General features: G+C 35.4%; 1 protein-coding gene across 3 annotated transcripts in view; it reads left to right on the top strand.

Annotated features, from left to right (window-relative positions):
- DOK5 (docking protein 5) overlaps positions 1-23,076 on the top strand; it is a 161,406-nt gene that overhangs the window by 100,329 nt on the left and 38,001 nt on the right. For all 3 annotated transcript variants that reach the window (XM_043985500.1, XM_043985498.1, XM_043985499.1), the window contains one exon: positions 7,658-7,793. In XM_043985500.1, the coding sequence (XP_043841435.1) occupies positions 7,658-7,793 (136 nt within the window). The remainder of the gene's footprint in view (positions 1-7,657; positions 7,794-23,076) is intronic.

Below are 23,076 nucleotides of genomic sequence, written 5' to 3'. Positions count from 1 at the left end.
CTCCCAGAAAGAGTTGCTTATACTCTAGGCAACATTATCATTATTTTACACTTTGCCTGAACATCAGATAATGATGTATTTTATAGTTATCATCAAGAAGCTTAGGATAATAAGATCATTCAAGCTCTTCCAAGCATTAAGGTTTCATTTCTCCTTTACTTTATTAATGTGGGCATTTGCTTCCTTGGCTGTTCCCAAGAAAGTGATCAAGACAAGGAAGTTCCATTCGCACTGTGTATTTTTTTCTCATCCATAAGGAGGATTGTAGGCAGTTAATACTCTCTGAGAAGTTTATTTTTTAATGCATGAATATATTTTGTTTTGACATAATAGACTCTTCTCCATTCCCTGAATACCTACACAAACCCAGTACTACAAAGTGTGTTTCTCCCAAAGAGTTGGTTTACTGATTGTTACCAATAAGGAAGGATGTATCCTGAAGCATTTATTATATAATTCAACATTGACCATTGATAATGTTTTTTGTCAGAGCTCTATGGCCTCTTCAAGTTATCTTTCTTTATATAATTGTAGTCAGTGTATGTGTTACTTTGCCTCTGCTTTGTTCACTCTAGATTAGAGCTGTTAAACATGTGGACCTGTGACAGTTTTGAATGCAGCAAGACATACCAGATTTAAATGTAATTGAGAAATATTTAACAAAATAAATAAACATGAAATAGAATACGGATAATGTCAACATGGTTTTCTAAGTCAATATGTAGCCCACAGGGATCTTTTTTTATTTTTGGTGGGGCAATGAGGGTTAAGTGACTTGCCCAGGGTCTCACAGCTAGTCTCAGTCAAGAGTCTGAGGCCAGATTTCAACTCAGGTCCTCCTGAATCCAGGGCCGGTGCTTTATCCACTGTGCCACGTAGCTGCCCCACACAGGGATCTTTATACACAGTGTAGTGGCCCCTGTTTCTATTTGAGCTTGAAACTACTGCTTTATTTCACTATATATGCATTCCTGTGCTTCTATGAGTTATCCAGATTAATCATTCTTTATGACACAGTAAGAGTTGGTTGAATTCATATGCCATAGTTTGTTCCACCACTCCTCAGTTATTATATACATTTTATTTCGAGCTTTTTATGTCATGCATAATGCTGACATTAATATTTTCATACATTTGAATTTTTTGCATCAGCTTGTGGTATACTTCTGGGAGTAGAAACTCTGGATTGAGGGTTATGAAAAAATTAGTAACTCTTCTTCTATGATTGCAAATTGTTTTCCAGAAGGGGTAATCTAATTCACAAAGCCATAAGCACACCCTAGCATATCTGTCATCCAACATTGAGCTTCAGAAATATTTAAAGCAGAGTTTTACCTGATTCTATGAACTTATGACATTTCTTCTAAGGCATGGACAACTCTCCTTTATGTATTCTTAGTGTATTATTTTTTTTTTGGGGGGCAATGAGGGCTAGGTGACTTGCCCAGGGTCACACATCTAGTAAGTGTCATGTATCTGAGGCCGGATTTGAACTCAGGTCCTCCTGAATCCAGGGCCGGTGCTTTATTCACTGGACCACCCAGCTGCCCCCCTTAGTGTATTATTTTGACACATTTCTAGAATAGATTAAAATTCTTGTATTTAGAGTTTGATATAAATGCTTACTATTCTTCCCATTCCTTCAAAACCACACATTCATGTCAATGGATGAGACAATATGGAAGTAGTAACCAAACAAATAAGCAAACAAACCTGAACTTATGGTCAGAAGACTTGGGTTTGGATTCTATCTCTGTCATTTAACAGCCTGTTTGAATGTGGATGAGTCCCTTACCATCACAGGATCAATAACTGAGGAAATTGAAGCCCAGAGACATTAAGTGACTTTCCCAATAATATGGAAGCATTTTTCTAAACCTCAATTTTGTCATCAGTTAAATTAAAATAATAGTTTCATTCCATATTTTAAAAGGTATTTTTCAGGAAAAGGGCAGTGGCAATGTAACCTATTATCTTCTTATTATAATCATATCATCTTCATCTTTTCAATTAATTTAATATAGAAATATTCTTAGGACAAATAACTATCTTGCTCTTTTTATATTTAATACTCCACAGATTATTGCATAGGTTGATAAATTAGCCATTTTTTGATAACAGAGTAAAAGTACTGGAGTATCTTCTGTATGCTCACTAAAAACATCTTTGGGACAACTATAGTAGCAGACAGAATGAGATACTGTGTTTGTTTACATATGGTTTTGATTTTTCCTTCTAGGTCTCTATATTTTGAAAGCCTTATATTCTGTGCTATTTATAGATTATAAGTGTTCAATATAGTGATATTATTATATATTTTGGAAACATTCTTAAATTTTTATGGATTAATATTCTACCTAGGTGGTTAGGGTAACAGATTTGCTTGTAATGATCTCATTCTAGTATAGATTATTTGCTAAATTCTCAAGGACAATTTAGGGTCACTATTTGTTGTTTGGGGATTTATCATCTCAGTTGATAAAGGCAAATTTCTGGTGTATAATTACTGATCATTTGAGCATGTAATTCTAGTTATTTGGTGGGTGTTGAATTTTAAAATGTGAAATGATATGTTGTTTATTTTCTACCATTTCCTTGCAAAATATGAATTACTGCATGAGTCCAGGATCAGAATTTGAGTTATTATCCTTCTGTTTCTATACATAATTCCACAACTTTCTTTTGTTGAGTGCTTCTTTGTTGCCATATTGTTGGTTGAGTTTATGGAGATATCTCTCACTGGGAATGTTGTAATTTCCTGTCTTGGATATTAACCATAGGACCTATACAGTGGTGAGCCATTTTGTTGTTGTTTTTGTGACTGTAGTTTTGTGTGCTATACTTATTTCCAGGTAGAGTCATTGTTTATTATTTTCTGTTTATCTAAGAGAGAGAAAACAAAACAAGTTAGTATGGCTTAATGAAGGAATACCGTGCTGACCTTTAGGAAGCTTGGGTTTGAATCCTAGCTCCATTATGTAGTAATTGTGTGACCCTGAGCAAGTCACACCAACTCTCTGGGTCTGAAATAAAGTATTATCCACAAAAATATAATCTATGAAAATAAAATGACTGGATTTAAAGATTCCAAAGGATGCTTTCATTCTCTATGTTTAATCCTTAAAGATTTTTACTGATAGAGTGAAAATTAGACCTGAGGTTAAACTATAATTCATGAGTAAAGTTTTATTTAGGCCAAGATGATTGAGATATTCCTTCTTTGTGGATTAGAACACACATGAATGTTTTGAAACTACCTCTCTATGTTTTCATATGAATTTTGAACTTTCCTCTGTTTCTTCCCTAAAGATTAATTCAGGGCACTGAAAGTAAAAATAGCTCTTTTCTCATATACAATTGCAATTGCCCAATTAATTGCTGCCCATTGCTTCTGAAGTTGAGAAGTGTAATTAATTTTCCAAAAACTATTTAACCTTTAGATACAGGAAAGGGCAGGGGAGGCTATTGTGCTTTGTGCTTTGTTGTTTATTTATTTTAAACATTTTTCTGGCTTTCTTATGTTCTTAATTCCTAAAAAGCCAGAGAGGGCATTGTCATCATCTTATAGGGAAAGATCTGCCTGACAACTAGAACAGCAGCAACAGCTTTTGTAGAATTGTTATCATTAGACAAGATTGTATAACAGGGAAGATTATTGTTTCACAAAGGAGGGGCTTGTGTCTGGCTCAAACCTTCTTATAAATTTGATAGCTGACTGCTCAGTTAGCTAACATGTCTCCTTGTCAAAATCTCTCTTACTTGCTAGTGGATTTAAATTTCTACTTCTGTAGTGGGAGGAGGAGGAAGGAATGAGGAGGAAGGATGGCTGTCTTCCAGTCTAGAGAGAGGAGACCTTAGGTGGCATTTGTCAGACTCTGGACAATAATTAATTCACATGAATGCACCTTCTTCCCCTGCTAGGGAGACACCACTGCTCCCCATCCCCATGCATAGTTGTTCTTGATGTAGTGTTTTAAATGAAATGATCAGGTAGGTCAGGAATCTGAGGAAGGGAATAAAATGCACACATATGAAAAAGCAGTCATTAAATGGGATATAAGAAGGTTGGATGAAAAGGCATTTTGGGAAGCATATAAATTGAATCATTCTTGAAAAACATATCATCAATTCTGAGAGCATTTCATTTGATAAGCTTAATTGCTGCTGTAGTAGCTTTTATTTGAGAGGAAACATGTTTTTGTTTTTGGTGAATTTGGGGCAAGGTGGTATCCTACAATCAACATCAAAAAATATTAAATGTTCAGTATTATGCTTGGTTCTAGGAGAGAGTCAAAGGTTAATACTACATGCACAATTATTCTCCAATCTTATCTATTTATGTCCCTGACCAGATGTCCCAAATTTTTAATTTATCTTCTAGCAAAACTTGTGGTGCTCTAAAACAAAAACAAAAACTTAACTTGATGTATCATTGAAGTATTTTCTTTGTCTGAGTCATGGGAGGCAGACTCTATGGTGGCAAATACATTTTTTGGGGGGAGGGTGGAAAAAATGTCTCAAGGGACTTTCAAGTTATATTAAAAGAAACAAGAAAAGAACCCTAGGATTTGGACATGTCAAATGCAATGGCAGATTATGACTCAGTTAATAATGTGATCTTAAGCTACATTAAGGGAAATCTTAATATAGGAATAAGGTTTAAGGAGGTGATAGTGCCTCTGTGTTCTGCCTAGTCCTACTACATATGGAGTATTATGTTTTTAGTTCCGGGTACTGCAATTTAAGAAGAATATGAACAAACTGGAGAGCATTCATACAAAAGAGGGAAACTAGAACTTAAGTCCATGCCATATGAAGATTGGTTAAAGGAACTAGGAATGTTTAGCCTGGAAAAGAGAAGACTTAGGAGCAACAAGGTGGCCAGCGTTAAGTATTGGAAGGACTGTCACTTGGAAGAAGGATTAAACTTGTTCTAGTTGGCACCAAAGAATGCAACCAGGATGCTGTAATCATTTAATAGAAGTTGCAAAGAGGCTAAGGCCATTTAGTATTGATGTTAGGAAGACAAAATATAAAACAAAGAATGACAAAAAGTTCCTGACAATTGAAGGTGTCTCAAAGTAAAATGAGCTATCTTAGGGTATGGTTGATTCCAAGTAGAGGGTGGATAACTATTTCTTTGGTATATTATAGTGAGGATTTCTTTTGGGTATGGGTTGGTTACTGATATCACTCCCAATTTAAAATTTTTGTGTTACCAATGTATTTAAATCTGTGATCTCATTGGCCTGCGTATTCTCTCAGGTGGTAGAGATTACACCCCAGCCATGTCCAATCACATGTGATATCCATTCCATAAAACCTCCATAGAAGACACTCCCAATGTATTGAATTATTTGGGCTATTAGTATAGCACCTAGGCTATCTATTCTCAGGACCCTCTATTCTTTTTTCCTCTTCTGTCTTTGAGAAAGCAAAAGGCATCATAGACAAATAAATCATCACCTAGTGGGTTTAGCTTCTGGTGATGAGCCTTGGCAGGTAGCTAAGTGTTAGTGAGGGAAAGAAAAGGAAAAACAGCCCCTGTCTCCAGGGACCTCACAATCTAATGTGGAGATAACAATTATGTTGAATATAATTATGTACAAGTATGATGTATGTAGAATAAATTGGAGATAATCTCATAGGGAAGACACTAGAATTAAGGAAGATCATGAAAGGCTTCTTGCAGAAAGTGGAATTTTTGTTTAAATTTGAAGGAGGTCTGGAGGTGGAGGTGATGTGGAAGAAAATTTCAGGCATAGGGGACAGCTAGTAAAAATGAATTGAGTAGGAAGATAGAATGTCTTGTGTGAAGAACAGCAAGGAAGCCAGTGTCCCTAGATTGCAGAGGGTATATTTGGGACCAAAGAGTAAGAAGACCAGAAATGTAGGAAGAGGCCAGAATAATATTTAAGAAAAGGGATGAGAAAACAACATCAGAAAAAGCCTTTTGTGTTTCCAGTGAAGAGAGGTTTTCTGTTATTGTAGAGCAAACAAGTGGAGTTCATTTAACAAACAAACAAATAAATAAAATGATGACTTTGTTCATGTTGTCTAGTTAGAGGGATGAGCAGAATGTGAGCAGTGTGGACAATTGTCTTCTAAAATAAAATCATTAAACATAACTTGTATTCTCAGTTTCCTAGGTTAACAAGTTGTCTGTCTCTTCATTTGTCGACAAATTATCATGATATTAGGCAACTGAGGTTATCTGTTCAAAAATATATTACTAGAGCTAGGAGGTAGCTAGCTAGATGGCACAGTGGATAAAGTCAAGGACCTGGATTCGAATTCATATCAAATATTTACTAGATTTCTGACCTACTTACTAGATGTCTGACCCTTAAAATCACTTGACTCACCCACCTTAGTTTCCTTATCTATAAAAATAGGATAATAATAGCAACTACCTCCCAGGATTGTTGTGTGGTTTAAGTGAAGTAATATTTGTAAGGTACTTTTGCAAACTTTAAAGTGTTACATAAATGTAACAGAATAATAAAATAACATGTTAAATAATAATAACACCAATAATTACTATTATAGCTGAAGTGCTATATTATTAGGCAGCCAAAAGATCAGATAATTTGTGTAAAGAGCTTTGTAAAGCAAAATGCTAAATAAATATAAGCTATTTAGCCAGCAAGCAAATTGAATCATCAATCATCTACTTCTTTTATGATTATATAAAATGTAATTGTAATGGACCTAATTAATTTCCTCATAATTATGCAACATTCTCTCCAAGAAAATTTGCATTTGTCTTTTAATGGTCCTAAATGTAGGTGATATTTCTATTCATGCTTAACATTGGATGCCAAAGGAGCATATGGTTCCTTGAAGAAATGTTGTACTTGGCTCCACAAAATGGAAAATAAAAGAAGGCCTTTAGCAGATTGATACAGTGTGGAAAATCTATTACCTAGGAAAACATGGACAAGAATTACTTGAGGTGATGATGTGTGGAAAGGTTGAGATCTGTGTTGATGGAGCAAGTACTCACTTTCTAGATTCACTCAAGTACTGATATGGTCAACAAACTGAGCAAAACTCATAAATTACTCCAGTTAACTAATTGTTTAGCTGCCTACAGGTGCAGAGTCAGGGGATGCTTTTCACATTATGAGAGTGGCATTTAGTCCTGGATGTAGATAATAAGACCAATTTGATAATTGCCTAAATGGAATCATAGAACCATGAAACCTTCATTTTGATGAGATCTTGGGAGTCCTATAAAGCTAGATGCATATTTACTCATGAGAAATCACTCCTGTGAATCCCTCCCATGTGAATTTGTTATCTGGGCACTGACAAGGGGACCAAGGAACATGGACATCTTTTTATTTTAATTAAAAATATCCAACTGCCCATACTATTATTTTTGGCCCTGTCTGATTTAAATTTGAGCTTGGGTCTTCTTCACTTCAGACCCAATGCTTCACCTCCTGCTCCAGTAACTACTCCTATTAGACTGTGAGCTCTATGAGGGAAAGTATGAGTATCTTACTTAAATTTCTACTTCCCCCAGTGTCTAAGAAGTATACTGCACATGATAGACACTTACTAAATTTATGTCAATTTACTTTGAAGACCATCTTGGCTCATTATCCTAGTAACCCAAATCTCAGACTATTTCTGTGTTTTGTTTTGACAGGATGTGTGATACTGGGGAAGGACTTTTTATCTTTCAAACAAGAGATGGAGAAGCCATTTATCAGAAAGTACACTCTGCTGCCCTGGCTATAGCAGAACAGCATGAGCGTCTGCTTCAGAGTGTGAAAAATTCAATGGTATGTTTGACAATTCTTATTATCCAACATGCTGCACCAACCAATGTCAATTCTGTGGTTTCTTGTTGAACATTCAGTCAGCATTCATCTGGGGTAATAATTTGCTTCTATACATAATAATGTGTTATTTGCTTCTAACTAACGTACAGTAGAATGGAAGTCCATTAGAAGTAGGAATTTTGTCATATTTTATATCCATGCTTCCAGTACCTAGTGCAAAGTAACTTCTTTACTGTATATATACTTCTATAGCAATGCAGAGCTCAAAATATAAAACCCTTCAATGGCTTTCTTTTGCCAAATGAATGTACTTTAAACTCATTAGCCTGGAATTTAAGGCCTTCCACAATGTGGATCCAAACTACCTTTCCTGTCTTATACTGTCCTCTTCCCCTTGCCATACTCTCTGACTTAACCAAACCAAACTGTCTGGGCCTTTGCTCATGCTGCTCATCTCATATCTGCCCGTTCAAATTTTTCCCTTCCTTTAGCACCCTCAGTTGCAATCTCACAACTTTCCTACAACTTTCCTTTCTTCCTTGTAATTATGTGATGTCCTCTTTTTTATATGTTGTTGTTCAGTTGTGTCCAACTCTTCATGACCCCATTTGGAGGTTTCTTTTTTCTTTTCTTTTCTTTTTTTTTTTTGCAGGGCAATGAGGGTTAAATGACTTGCCTAGGATCACACAGCTAGTAAGTGTCAAGTGTTTGAGGCAGGATTTGAACTCAAGTATTCCTAAATCCAGGGTTGGTGTTTTATCCACTGCCCCAGTTACCTTCTTTCAGAATTTTTTTCCAATAATGGTGATGGATTTGATCTCATCCACCTGAATTTTCTCACTCAGCTGCCCTTGTATCCAGCAGTCTGCACATTTCAGATGGCTGAGGTTGTAGGTTGGGGAATAGAATGAAGTTACTTTTGGTACTTGAAGTCATTTGGTACTTGAGCCCATAACCTTGACCTCATTACTAACAGGTTTCCACCAACTAAGCTGGTTACAAACATTTCTGCTTCTAATATGGTGAAGTTTCTACAAATTCTTCTGAAGGTCAATGGGGAAAGAGCAGGTTTCACTGTGTGATGTGTAGCCTGCTGATCTGTTGTCCAAATCACAATATAAACTTTTTATTATGATTAGTTACTCTTTATATGTGTTTATACTTTATGGTTTCTTATATGTTTGGGGGATTAAATTACTTTCTCTGTCTAGTCGAGGCTATTCCTAGGGTTTTCGAACATTTGCATCAGAGTGTTTTCCAGCAATTTTAAACATACCTTACCATAGCTGAATATGATGATTGTTATTAGAAATATGTTTCTAGGGGGCAGCTAGGTGACACAGTGGATAAAACACTGGCCCTGGATTCAGGAGTACCTGCGTTTAAATCTAGCCTCAGACATTTGACACTTACTAGCTGTGTGACCTTGGGCAAGTCACTTAACCCTCATTGCCACACCAAAAAATATATATATTTTTTTCTAAAAGTAGTTTTATTGCCACATCTTAAATCTTTATTTTCTTCTGGAGAAGTAATGTAGTATAGTGGAAAGAATTCTGGCCTGAGAGTTACTTGGTTCTGGGTTCTACTTCCAATAGGTAGTTTTGAGCCATGTGATCTTGGGTAAATCATTTAAATCATTCTCTGAGGCTCCTTTTCCCCCGAGAAGACTGGATTAGATGAACAAATTCCTTTCAGCATGAACAGTTTTTGTTCTCTGGACCTCCCCCACCATCCCTGGTTTTCTGTACATTTTATTACTGTTTCATGGAAGGTGATTAAAGACTTTGGGAGTAGTATGGATTTGAGCCCAGATGAAATGCAGGATTGAAAAATTTGGCTGTCTCATTTTATTTCTCATATACTCTGTAGCTGAAGGAGACAGTGTGGTTGAGTAGAAAATCAAAACCTGAATTTGGAGTCAGAGGACCTGAGTTTACAACCCAACTCTATTACTAACATCTTGGCATTAGGCATGTCACTTTACTTTCCTGTCTTTTTAGCTTCCTCAACTGTAAAATGAGGAGACTGAACTGGATGATTGCTAAGGGCTTTCCCAACCCCTGATCTATTGAGAAAGCAGAGTGACCCTGCTGTGTGCATTGTTAGGGCTATTCCCTCAGCAGCAGGGCTATTTTTACCACCTTTGAGGCATCCCTTGTGTTAGTATTAATGACTGATATCTAATTTTGGAATGAGGAGTGGCTGTTTGCAAGGAGCCAATCATTCTGGGAATGCCTTACGTCACTTCAGTCTTTCCCTCAAGTGGGAGCCTGGAGACAGACCACTGGCAGTTGGCTGTTGGCCAGAGAACCCTGGAACACGGTATTATGTCAGAGCACTTTCTCCAAACACAAGTTCCACCTCTTCCATGAAGCTGTTAAGCCTGATGCAGTCCAAAGTACGCCCTTCTTAAAATGGAACTCATAACACTTCTGGCCTTGAACCACTTAGTTTTATATCCACACTGAAACTTCCCTTACATTATCTTCCATTTTTTGAGATTAAAAAAAATACCGAAATTGGTTACTGATTCATAACCCTGCTTTTACTTTCGTGGGTCATTCATTCACCATATACTTATGGAATATTCACTGTATTCTAAACACTATTGCAAGGAACTGGGAAAAGATATAAATAAGAAATGATTCCTGTCCTCAAGGAGTATGCACAATGTGGTCTTCAACTGGGATGAGTGAATTCAAGAGGGTATTGTGAAGTTTTTACCCAATGCCTAAAAAATATCACCCTAACTTTTAAAGATAGTGCTGTGCCATGTTTTGAAGGAAGGGCAAGGGAATCATGAAATCAAATCAACAGAGTATTTAAGGATAAAAATGTAGTAGTTTTTTAGGTTTTTAGGTTCATTAGGTCAATTTTAAGGGTAAATAAATTGCTATAATTGCAACTGTAATAGTAGGTAGCAGCAGTGGTGGTGGTACTGGTAGTAGCTCACATGATAGTAGCAACCTGTTGGTATGCTAGGATTTTAGTCCCTGACATTAAATGTTTTTAATTTTTAACATGCTCCCTTGCTTCCCCTCCAGAGAGCACTATTTCAATATAGCAGAAATTATTTTCTGGTTCTCATTAATAAGATTACTATTTAAGTGAGATGTTTTTATTTCTATTTTATGCAATTATAGGCTATTGCCTAAATGAAACTCATCTCATTTGCTGGCATATCTATTAATGAACATTTACTATTTTGTTCAAAACACTGTGCTAGGTGCAAAGGCCCATAAAAGGGTCCCTTTTTCAAGAACCTTAGTGTCTATTGGAGAAGATATGACACATAAACAAATAAATGTAATGAATTTATTATATACTAATTTCTTTTGTTTCAGACAATAAGTGCTATACTTTAAAATAAGTAGGAGTGTTAATTTCTGACTGACATCATAAAGGAAGTTTGAAAGGTTAATAGGATATTTATGGGGAGACATTAGGATGAAGGCATTATAGGATGGGGAAAGGACATGTGAAGATGAATATTCCTTTTGTGTGTTAGACTTCACTGTTTTCAGGACCAGGTTAAATCTAAGAGAAATTATGTATGGCAAAATGTGTGTGTGTATATATGTGTGAGTGTGTATATGTGTGTGCATTTGTGTGTGTATTAGTAGAACAAACACAAAATGAACTCCTCAGACAAAGCCAGAAGATATTAAATTGACTAAGATGAAAATTGGAGCTACAGAATTGAGAATTGGAGGGAGTCCTGCAAGGAATGTAGTCTAAGACTCATTTTACAGAGGGAGTTGATTCTCAGAAAGGTGAAACATCTTCCCTGGGCTTGCACAGCTGCTAAGTATCAGATCCAACATACAAAACCAGGTCCTCTGACTCAAAATCCAGGAATTTCTCCATCAAACCATACTCCCTCTTAGAGCTTGACTTAGGGAATGATGGCAAATGTCTCAGGGAAGGAACCACAGTGAGCCAAACAGATTGATCTGGACTTTTACTGTATACTTTGAAGGTTTCACTGGAATGGGAGGTCATGGGCTGCGATCAGGGCAAATCAAAATGCTCTGGATTCTTCCTGGAATTTCTGGACTGTGTGCCCTAGCAGAGATAAGTGAATGGCATCTTTAGTAGTTTATAGCAGCATAATAACAGTCTTAATGTGCAGTGTTATGTTTTAATAGTCACTTTATGCAATTATTAAAAAACCAGCCATACCCTATAAAGCCTTCCCTAGCAGCTGTGGGCACATTTACTAGAGACATAACTGCTGTTTCTCTTGGTTACATGGTGACAATAGGAATAATAGCTGACAGTTAGCACTTGGAAATGTGGAAAGTGCTATATTTCATTTGAATCTTACTACAACTCTGTGAGGAAGATATTCTAAGTACTATTACTTCTCACTTCCAGCCCCATGGAAGAGCTAAAGAAACTGAAGCTCAAATAATGTGTTACTTTCTTATGGTCACACAGTAATTGTGAGAGGTGGCATTTGAATCCAGGTCATATTAATTACACCTCCAACATTTTATCTTCTATGGCACACTACAACAGAATCAACACATCATTCACATTGGTACAAGGAAACTTTGGTTAGCAATGGACTGAGCCTCCATGACGTTCTCCTATAATGCCTCATTGTGGGGTGGAGGTGCTCCTTGGCTTGTGACTCTTGAACACTATGGTGTTGAAACCATGAGCTCTGGCAGTTTCCATCATGTTGGATCCACGTTGAGTATGTCCCTGAAGGCAAGCTGTGTCGGCTGTCCAAACTAGCTAAGTATAGACGTGACTCATCTCCCGTACTGATATTCAGTGAATTAGGTGCTACAAAGGAGGGTGATAAGCAGCATATTCCAAAATATGGCTCAGGTATGAGGATTAATAGATGCCAAAAGCCTGTAGGATACACAATGCCTCAAATCTTTGTATCATGAATACTTTTTTTCCAGAAGAGTAAGCAGAGACTCTAGACATGGTGAAGAGGAAGGAAAAGGGAGCAAGCATTTATTAAGTGCCTACTATGTTCCAGGTACTAAGTACTTTACAAATATCTTATTTGATTCTCACAGCAACCCTGGAGGTAGGTGCTATTATTTCCCTCATATTACAGTTTTGGAAACTGAGGCATGCAGATTAAATGACTTTGCCAGGATCACACAACTAGTAAGTATCTAAAGCCAGATTTGAACTCAGGTTTCCAGATGGCAAGCCCAGGGCTGTATCCATTATTCCACCTAGCTGTCCTTAGTGGAGAGCAGTAAACAAGATCCCCTCCTTCCCTCCTTCAAAAAACCTACTAAAATAAGATGAAAGGAAGGAAAGAAAAAAAGAGAAATTGCTATATTTTAAGAAATAGTAAATGACTGTTGATATCGTATTTACATGGGCATCTGCTATCTTCACAGGCAGATCATTAAATAGAGCAAAGGTTAGAATCACAAACAAAGGTCAACACCTTCAGCAAATTAGAACACAGGATAAAGATCAGAAAATACACTGAGAACAATTGCCATGGCTTCGACCTGATATATTAAAAATGAACTTGATGCTAAAATGTGGGGAGTAGGGAAAAGGGCTAATGTGTAGACCTTGATTATCACCATTTCTTACAAAAGCTTAACTGATATGAAATAGTTGCTAACAATGAAGAAGCCATTACAGCCTACAAACCACCTGAGCTTGCAAACACTTGGCCTTTTTGTTAAATGAAGAGACATAGCAGCTAAGGGCAATGCCAAATTAAAATACAAGCTTATGTACCCAATTAAAAAAAAAGAAGACAGAAGATTACAAGTAGCATCACTCCCTAAGACAATGAAAATCGGTGGAAAGCAAAGGCAAAGCTATAGAAAGTAAGACATGAAACTCAACTCAGGCACATCATTCCAAGATCATTCTTAAATGAAACTATCAGGAAAACAGTGAATAAATAGGAATAGGGAATGGAATTTTCAGTGTCATAGTTGTTTGCCCTTCATTTTCAAAGAGGACCAATAACACAGGTCTTGACTTGTCTGTGAATTGGATTTAAATGAGGCAGAGTTGTACAAAGTTGTCAATCTAATTCTCTTTCCAGAGCCACTGGAGTCCAGTGGCAAGACAAATCAGGATGCCTGGAAGTGACAAAGGATGCAGTGAATGACCTTGGCATCTTCAATGCCTGACCAAGCTCTAAGCACTCTGAAGTACCTGCCTTAGATGCCTTCGTGGCCATTGGAACAAATTGTTCTCATCCACCCATTCCACCTGGGAAAGTCTTCATATGCATAGGATAGACATCCCCCTAATTCATTCATAGGTTTATAATTAGTTTTTATTATCAATGAGGGAGGAACACCACATTTAGAACCTAACAGTTTAGTCACCATTTTATTAATACAGGGAAATTGAAATGATACTTAAGATGAAATTAGGAAAAATAGCAGAAACAAACCAGATAATGAGAGAAGAAATCTATGTTGAAGGTGGCCCAGTCTTGAAAGCAGTGAGAGATAATTTTGCATTGTATCTAAATGGAGGAAAAGATACCAAAATAAATGGCAAATAATGAAGAATATTATTACCCTAAAAAGACATTCAAATCAACTTACTTTCTCATCTACAGATGTGTATATTTAACAATATTTTTAAGTATACATGTATAGGGTGAATATATTTATTATATATGTATTACATACAATGAATATTACACATGTAAGCATACATATTGTATATGTAGTGTGTATAATATGTAATATGTAATACATATTATATATGTATTAATTGTACATTATATATATTTATATTTATATGTGTGTATACTCACACAATGAATGTGTGTATATACACAGAGTATCCTAAAAGTCTTGGTTAAATTTTAAACTTTAACTTAATATAAGAGAAGGGAAGATAGACATATGGGTCTTGAAATGACATAGACTATGAATATTGAAACCCCAAAGATATAGGTAATACAAAGGACATCAGAGATACATGGTGAATGCAAGGAGATTATAACACATTACATTATATGTCCTATATACAAGAAATTGAGCAACTTAATAAGAAATGAGGTGGAAAAGTCATTTGTCAAGAGTAAGGGATAACAAACGCGGACCTCTATTGGTATTTAATGCTGTCCACAAAATATAAGACAGAGGCCCTCCAAGGTAGAATAGCAATATTGTTTTAAGAAAAATTTTGAGCAACTAAGTCATTTTGACTATTATAAATACCCAAATTAACTGCAAAGGACATATGAAGGAAGACATTATCTACATCCAGAGCAAGAACTGATAAATAGAAGTATGTATAGAAGGATTTTTCACATATACTAATATTTGTGTCTAATGATAGCCATCTCTAGAGAAGGGAGGGAGAAGGGAAGAAAAAAGGAAGAATACAAAGCTTTGTTATATATTTAAAAGTAATAGCAAATTGTACTTAATACATTTGCAGTTTCACGTGCAATCACCTTTTAAAAATATACTATTTTATGAAAACACATATTTCATACCATAAATTTAAAAGAAAAAATATTTTTAAAAAGGGATCTTCATGGAATAACTATAAAGAAATAAGTGTAGTTGAATTTTACATATTACTTCAAAGTTTGCAGAACCCTCTATTATTCATTACTTCATTTGAGCCCTAGAGCTACCCTGTGAAATAATTAATACATGTTTTATCTTACTAATTTATAGATGAGGAGACTAAGGATCAAAAAGTGAATTGCCTGGCTCCCTATAGATAATAACAATAAAAGTAATAGTTAATATTTGCATAATATTTCAAAAGGTACAATTTTTTCAAATATTATCTCATTTTATCCTCAGAATAACTCGGGAGCTAGGTGCTATTATTTTTTAACATTTGTAGAGGAGGAAATTAAGGCACATAGAAGTTAGGTAACTTGTCCAGGATCACATAGCTAGTAAATACCTTAGACAAGATTTGAACTTGGGTCTTCCTAACCCCAGGTCCAGCACTCTAGCCAAGGTATAACCTAGCTGCCTATTAGCAATAGCAACAGCGATTACAAGACCAAAAGCAATAGGAAAAAACATAAAAGTAGTAAGCATCAGATACAGGATTTGAGATGGTCTTCCCATTGAACTACATTGCTTCCTCATTCCAAGTGTAACATTCTCTCAATTCTTCCATGCTGCACCTGCAGAGAATATAGATAAGAATCATACAGAATGGAAAGGAGTGAATGAGTTTTAATTTGTAGTAGTGGAGGGAAAAGCCACATTGATGATATCAGACTCATTGAAATGCTGAAATAACTATGAACTCTGTCCACAATCTCCTAAAATCCTAAAGTGTGTATGTGAAGTCATGCTTCTCCTTAAAGAGGAAGATAAATGATTCAAAACCCAAAGATAAAAGATTCAAAGCCCAAAATGAACTCAGAGTTCACTATGTCTCTGATAACTTCATTGCACAGAGGAGGAAACTGAGTCCTAGAGAGGGAAATGTGATTCAACTAAATTCATATAGTAAGTAGAGGCAGGATATGAAGTCAGGTCTTCAGGTGCCAAATCTATTGCTTCTTCTTGTCCCTACTCCACTTATTTGAAGCTTTCTATAATAAAAACAAAAGTAAGATCTCAAATATTTTTGCTTGCCTAGGACTCTGGTTTTCCAATCCAATTTGACAAGCAACAAGCATTTCTTAAATACCTACTATAATATGCAAAGAACTATGCTTGATGCTGGGGAAATAAACACAAAATGAAAAGTAATCCCTGAATTCAAAGAATATATTATTCTGGTGAGATACATCCCATAAAACAGAGATAGCTAAGACATTATTTTTTGAGAGTTTTAAATATGTATTATTTATTCTATTATTATTATTATTATTATTATTATTATTATTACTATTATTAGTGGGGCAATGAGGGTTAAGTAACTTGCCCAGGGTCACAGTAAGTGTCAATTGTCTGAGGCCGGATTTGAACTCAGGTCCTCCTGAATCCAGGGCCAGTGCTTTATCCACTGTGCCACCTAGCTGCCCCTCTAACATTATTTTTGTTTGTTTGTTTGTTTGTTTTTTGGTGAGGCAATTGGGGTTAAGTGACTTGCCCAGCGTTACACACCTAGTAAGTGTTAAGTGTCTGAGGCTGGATTTGAACTCAGGTCCTCCTGAATCCAGGGCCAGTGCTCTCTATCCACTGTGCCACCTAGCTGCCCCCTAACATTATTTTTAATAAACATTTTTATTTAAATTTTCAATTTCAAAATTCTACCCCTCTCTTCCTCCTCTCCCTCCTCCTTAAGGTGGTAAGCGATCAGATATAGGTTGTACATGTGTAATTATGTAAAACACTACCATAGTAGTCATTTTGTACGTGAAAACTCAAATAAAAGAAAAAATTAAAGAATGAAAGTGAAAAATAGCATGCTTCAGTTTGTGTTCAATCAATAACAGTTCTTTCTTTGAAGGTAGATAGTATGCTTTATCATTAGTCCTCTGGAATTGTCTTTGATCATTGTATTGTTGAGAATAGTTAAGTCATTCACAGTTTTCATTGAACAATATTGCTGTCATTGTGCACAAAGCTCATTTGGTTCTGCTCACTTCACTATACATCAGTTCATACAAATCTTTCCAGGCCTTTCTGAAGTCATCCTGCTTGTCATTTCTTACGGCACAATAATATTTCATCACAATCATAAAACACAGCTTGTTTAGCTATTCCCCAGTTGATGGGCATCCCTTTGATTCCAATTCTTAGCCACCACAAAAAGAACTATTATAAATATTTTTATACAAATAGGTATTTTTCTTTTTGGGGGGAGGATGTCTTCAGGGTATAAACCTGGCAGTGGTATTGCTCGATTAAAGGGTATATACAGTTTTATAGCCCTTGGGGCATAGTTCCAAATTGCTCTCTAGAATGGTTGGATCAGGCTAACACATTTTCAAGTGCCTATGTGCCAGCCACTGTGCTAAGCATAGGGGGTGCAAAAATAAAGAAAGGGAGGAAGGAGGGAAGGAAGGAAGGAAGAGAAAGAGTGAAAGAAAGAAAAGAAAAAGAAAATGAGATGGTCCCTATTCTCTAGGAGTTATTATCTAATAGAAGACAACAGATAAAATGCAGAGTACATATGTAGGAACAAATTAAATAATGTGTAGGTGGGACAGACAGAACCTAGATAGAAAGACTGGGACTTCTATTGCTATGGCAATTGCAGGCAAGTATTCATTATCATCCTGTTAGCCTCAGGATGTGTATGCTCTCTATCTACTGTGCCATCTAGCTGCCCATAAGGGCAAGGACTAATGTAAACTAGCCATTAAAAGGTAGGCTGGAGCTAGATCATGAAAAACTTTAAATGCCCATCTGAGTAGTGTATGTTTTGTCCTAGGGGTGATATGGAGCAACCTAAGGTTCTTGGTAAAAGTAACATGATCAGATTTATACTTTAGAGACGTCACTTTAGGAGATAGCTGAGAAAGACTCAACGTTGGAGGTCCAACTGGGAGATTATTACAATAATCCAGGGAAAAAGCAGTGAGGATATAATCTATTATGATGGCTCTGCAAGTAGAGAGAAAGGAAAAAAGGAGAAAGTGGATATAGTCGAAGAAGTAGTTTGACATAGCAAGTGATTGGATACAAGGATGAGGGAAATTGAATAATCAAAGATGTTTCTAACCATTATTTTCCAAGAGATAGAAAGGGTTATTTTAAAGGATGATGGGGAGAGGGAGAAGAGGAAAAAATGACTAATTGTTTCCATTGGTCTCATGTGAAAAATAAAATAATGCTTTATATTTTAAAATCAGGACAAATAAAATATTCAGTTATTTGTCTATGCAATATATATTTTAAAGTATTTTATTATTTTCCAGTGACATATAAGGATAGTTTTCAACATTTGTTTTCAAAAGGTTTTTAGTTCCAAATTTTTTTTCTCCCACCCTCCCTTTCCTCCCTCCTCCCCAAGGTAGAAAGCAGTCTGATATAGGTTGTTTATGTACAATCACATTAGACATATTTCTACACTAGTCATCTTGTGAAAGAAGAATCAGAGCACAAGGGAAAATCCTCAAAAAAGAAGGAAAAAAAAGTCCAAGAGTAGAAACACTATTGTTAAACCTGCATTAATAATTTACAGTTCTTTTTTTTCTGAAATCATTTTCTATCATTTCTTTGAAACTGTTTTGGATCATTGCACTGCTGAGAAGAACCAAGTCTATCACCATTGTTCATCACACAATGTTGCTATTACTGTATGCATTGTATTCCTGGTTCTGCTCCTCTCAGTCAGCATCAGTTCATGTAAGTCCTTCCAGATTTCTCAAAACTCCTGCTCATCATTGCATACAGCACAATAGTATTCCATTATATTCATATACAACTTGATTAGCCATTACCCAATTGATGGGCATTCCTTTGATTTCCAATTCTTTGCCACCACAGAGCTGCTATAAATATTTTTCTACATGTGGAACCTTTTCCCTTTTCTATGTTCTCTTTGGGATACAGACATAGCAGTGGTACCACTGGGTCAAAGGGCAGTCCCAAGGCTGTTTGGGCATAGTTCCAAATTGCTCTACAGAATAGTTGGATCAGTTCACAGCTCCACCAACAATGCATTAGTGTTCTAGTTTTTCCACAGCTTCTCCAACATTTATTGTTTTCCTTTTTTGTCATATTAGCCAATCTGATAGGTGTCAGGTGGTACCTCAGAGTTGTTTTAATTTGCATTTTTCTGATCAATAGTGATTTAGAGGATTTTTTCATATGGCAATAGATAGCTTTGACTTCTTCATCAGAAAACTGCCTGTTCATATCCTTTGACCATTTCTCAATTGGGGAATGACTTGGATTCTTATAAATTTGATTTAGTTCCCTATATATTTTAGAAATGAGGCCTTTATCAGAAATGCTGGCTGTACTTATGGTTTCCCAGTTTTCTGCCTCCCTTCTAATTTTGGTTACATTGCTTCTGTTTGTACAAAACCCTTTTAATTTGATGTAATCAAAGTTTTCCATCTTGCATTTCATAATATTCTCTATTTTTTTTTGGACATAAATTGTTTTCCTCTCCATTGATCTGAGAGGTAAACTATTCCTTCTTCTCCTATGGTATCAGCCTTTAGGTCTAACTCTTTAACCCATTTTGACCTTATTTTTGTTTTTGGTGTAAGATGTTGGTCTTTGCCTAGTTTCTGCCATACTATATTCCAGTTTTCCCAGCAGTTTTTCTCAAATGATGAGTTCCTATCCCAGAAGCTTGAGTCTTTGGGTTTATCAACGAGTAGATCACTATAGTCATTTACTATGTCTCCTGTGCCTAACCTATTCAACTGATGCACCACTCTATTTCTTAGCCAGTACCAAATAGTTTTGATGACTGCTGCTTTATAGTATGGCTTCAAATTTGATATGGCTAGCCCAATTTCCTGTGAATTTTTTTCATTAGTTCCCTTGATATTCTTGACTTTTTGTTTTTCCAGATGAATTTTGTTATTATTTTTTTCTAACTTTATAAAAATAATTTTTTGGTAGTCTGATTGGTATGGCACTGAATAGGTAAATTAATTTAGGTAGAATTGTCATTTTTATTATATTAGTTCAGACCATCCATGAGCAATTGATAATTTTCCAATTACATAGATTTGATTTGATTTGTGTGAAAAATGTTTTGTAATTGTGTTCATAGAGTTCCTGGGTTTGTCTTGGCAGGTAGACTCTGAAATATTTTATATTTTCTACCATGACTTTAAATGGAATTTCTCTTTCTATCTCTTGTTTTGTTGATCTTGTATAGAAATGCTGATGATTTATGTGGGTTTATTTTATATCCTCTAACTTTGCTGAAGTTGTTAATTGTTTCAAGTACTTTTTTAGTTGATTCTTTAGGATTCTCTAAGTATACCATCATATCATCTGCAAAGAGTGAAAATTTTGTTTACCCTTTGCCTATTCTAATTCATTTAATTCCTTTTTCTTCTCTTATTGCTACAGCTAACATTTCTAGCTAGTACAATATTAAATAACAGTGGTAATAATGGACATCCATGTTTCACCACTGATCTTATTAGGAATGCCTCTAACTTGTCCCCATGACATATAATACTTGCTGATGGTTTTAGGTAGATACTGCTTAGTATTTTAAGGAAAGCTCCACCTATTCCTATGCTCTCTAGTGTTTTTACTAGGAATGTGTGTTGTATTTTGTCAGAAGCTTTCTCTGCATCTATTGAGATAATCATATGATTTTGGTTAGTTTTCTTATTGATGTGGTTGATTATATTAATAGTTTTTCTAATGTTGAACCAACCTTGCATTCCTGGTATACATCCCACCTGGTCATAGTATATTATCCTGGTGATCACTTGCTGTAATCTCCTTGCAAATATTTTATTTAAGATTTTTGCATCAATATTCATTAGGGAAATTGGTCTATAATTTTCTTTCTCTGTTTTGGCTCTGTCTGGTTTAGGTACCAACACCATATTTCTGTCATAAAAGGAATTTGCTAGAACTCCTTCTTCAGTTATTTTCCCAAATAGTTTGTATAGTATTGCAATTGATTGTTCTTTAAAAGTTTGGTAGAATTCACTTGTAAACCCATCTGGCCCTGGGGATTTTTTCTTAGGGGGTTAATTAATGGTTTGTTCAATTTATTTTTCTGAAATGGGTCAATTTAAAGATTTTATTTCCTCTTCATTTAACCTGGGCAATTTGTATTTTTGTAAATATTCATCCATTTCATTTAGATTGTCAAATTTAATGGTATACGGTTGGGCAAAATAGCTCCTAATTATTGCTTTAATTTCTAATTCATTGGTGGTGAAATCAACCCTTCCATTTTTGATACTGGTAATTTGGTTTTCTCCTTAATTTTTTAAAATCAAATTAATCAAGGTTTATCTATCTTATTGGGTTTTTTCATAAAACCAAGTCTTAGGTTTATTGATTAATTCTATAATTTTCTTGCTTTCAATTTTATTAATTTCTCCTTTGATTTTCAGTATTTGAAATTTAATATTTAATTGTGGATTTTTAATTTGTTCTTTTTCTTGCTTTTTTAGTTGCATGTCCAATTCATTGAATCCCTCTTTCTTTTTTTTTATTCTTGTATGCATTTAGAGATAAAAATTTCCCCCAAGCATTGCTTTGGCTGCATGCCTTAAGTTTTGGTATGTTATCTCATTATTGTCATTCTTGTGGATGAAGTTATTGATTGTTTCTATGATTTGTTGTTTGACCCATTCATTCTTTAGAATGTGATTATTTAGTTTCCAAATACATTTCAGTCTACCTTTCCATGGCTCTTTTGTTACATGTAATTTTTATTGAATCATGATACAAGGATGCATTTACTATTTTTGTCTTTCTACATTTGACTATGAAGATTTTCTGTCCTAATACATGGTCATTTTTTGAATATGTGTCATGTACCACTGAGAAAATGGCATATTCCTTTCTATCCCCATTCGATTTTCTCCAGACATCTATCATATCTAACTTTTCTAATATTCTATTTACCTCTTTAACTTCTTTCATATTTATTTTGTGGTTCGATTTAACTAATTCTAAGAGGGGAAGTTTCAGCTCTCTCGCTAGTATTGTTTTGCTGTCTATTTCCTTTTGTAACTCATTTAACTTCTCCCCAAAGAATTTTGGTGCTGTACCAGTTAATGTATACATGTTTAGTATTGATATTACTTCATTATCTATCATACGTTTTAGGAAGATGTAGTTTCCTTCCTTATCTCTTTTAATTAGATCTATTTTTGCTTTTGCTTTGTCTGAGATAAGAATTGCTACCCCTGCTTTTTTAACGTCAACTGGAGCATAATATTTTTTGCTCCAACTTTTTACCTTTACTCTGTGTGTATCTCTCTACTTCAAATGTGTTTCTTGTAAACAACATATTGAAGGATTTTGATTTTTAATCCACTCTGCTATTCACTTCCATTTTATAGGAGACTTCATCCCTTTCACATTCACAGTTAAGATTATTAAGTATTTATTTCCCTCCATCTTCTTTTCCCCTTTGTTCTCTTTTTTCCCCTCTTTCACCCTATTCCTCTTGACGAGTGTTTTGCTTCTGACCATTGCCTCCCTCAATCTGCCCTCCCTTTTATCAGCTGCCCTTTTTCTTGCCCCTTTTCCCCCCTGCTTCTACTGTCCCTTCTATCAATACCACCCTTTTCCCCTTCCCCTTTTGTTTCCTTAAAAAGTAAACTAAATTCCTTTATAAAAATGGGAATGTATTCTATTCCTTCCCTGAACCAAATCTGATGAGAGTAAGGTTGAAACAATGCTCACCCCTCCTTTCTTTCCCTCTATTGCAATGGGTT

Source organism: Dromiciops gliroides, chromosome 2 (genome assembly GCF_019393635.1).
Source record: "Dromiciops gliroides isolate mDroGli1 chromosome 2, mDroGli1.pri, whole genome shotgun sequence".
In the NCBI taxonomy this organism is placed as follows: Eukaryota; Metazoa; Chordata; class Mammalia; order Microbiotheria; family Microbiotheriidae; genus Dromiciops; species Dromiciops gliroides.
This window is presented reverse-complemented; position numbering and strand designations above follow the sequence as displayed.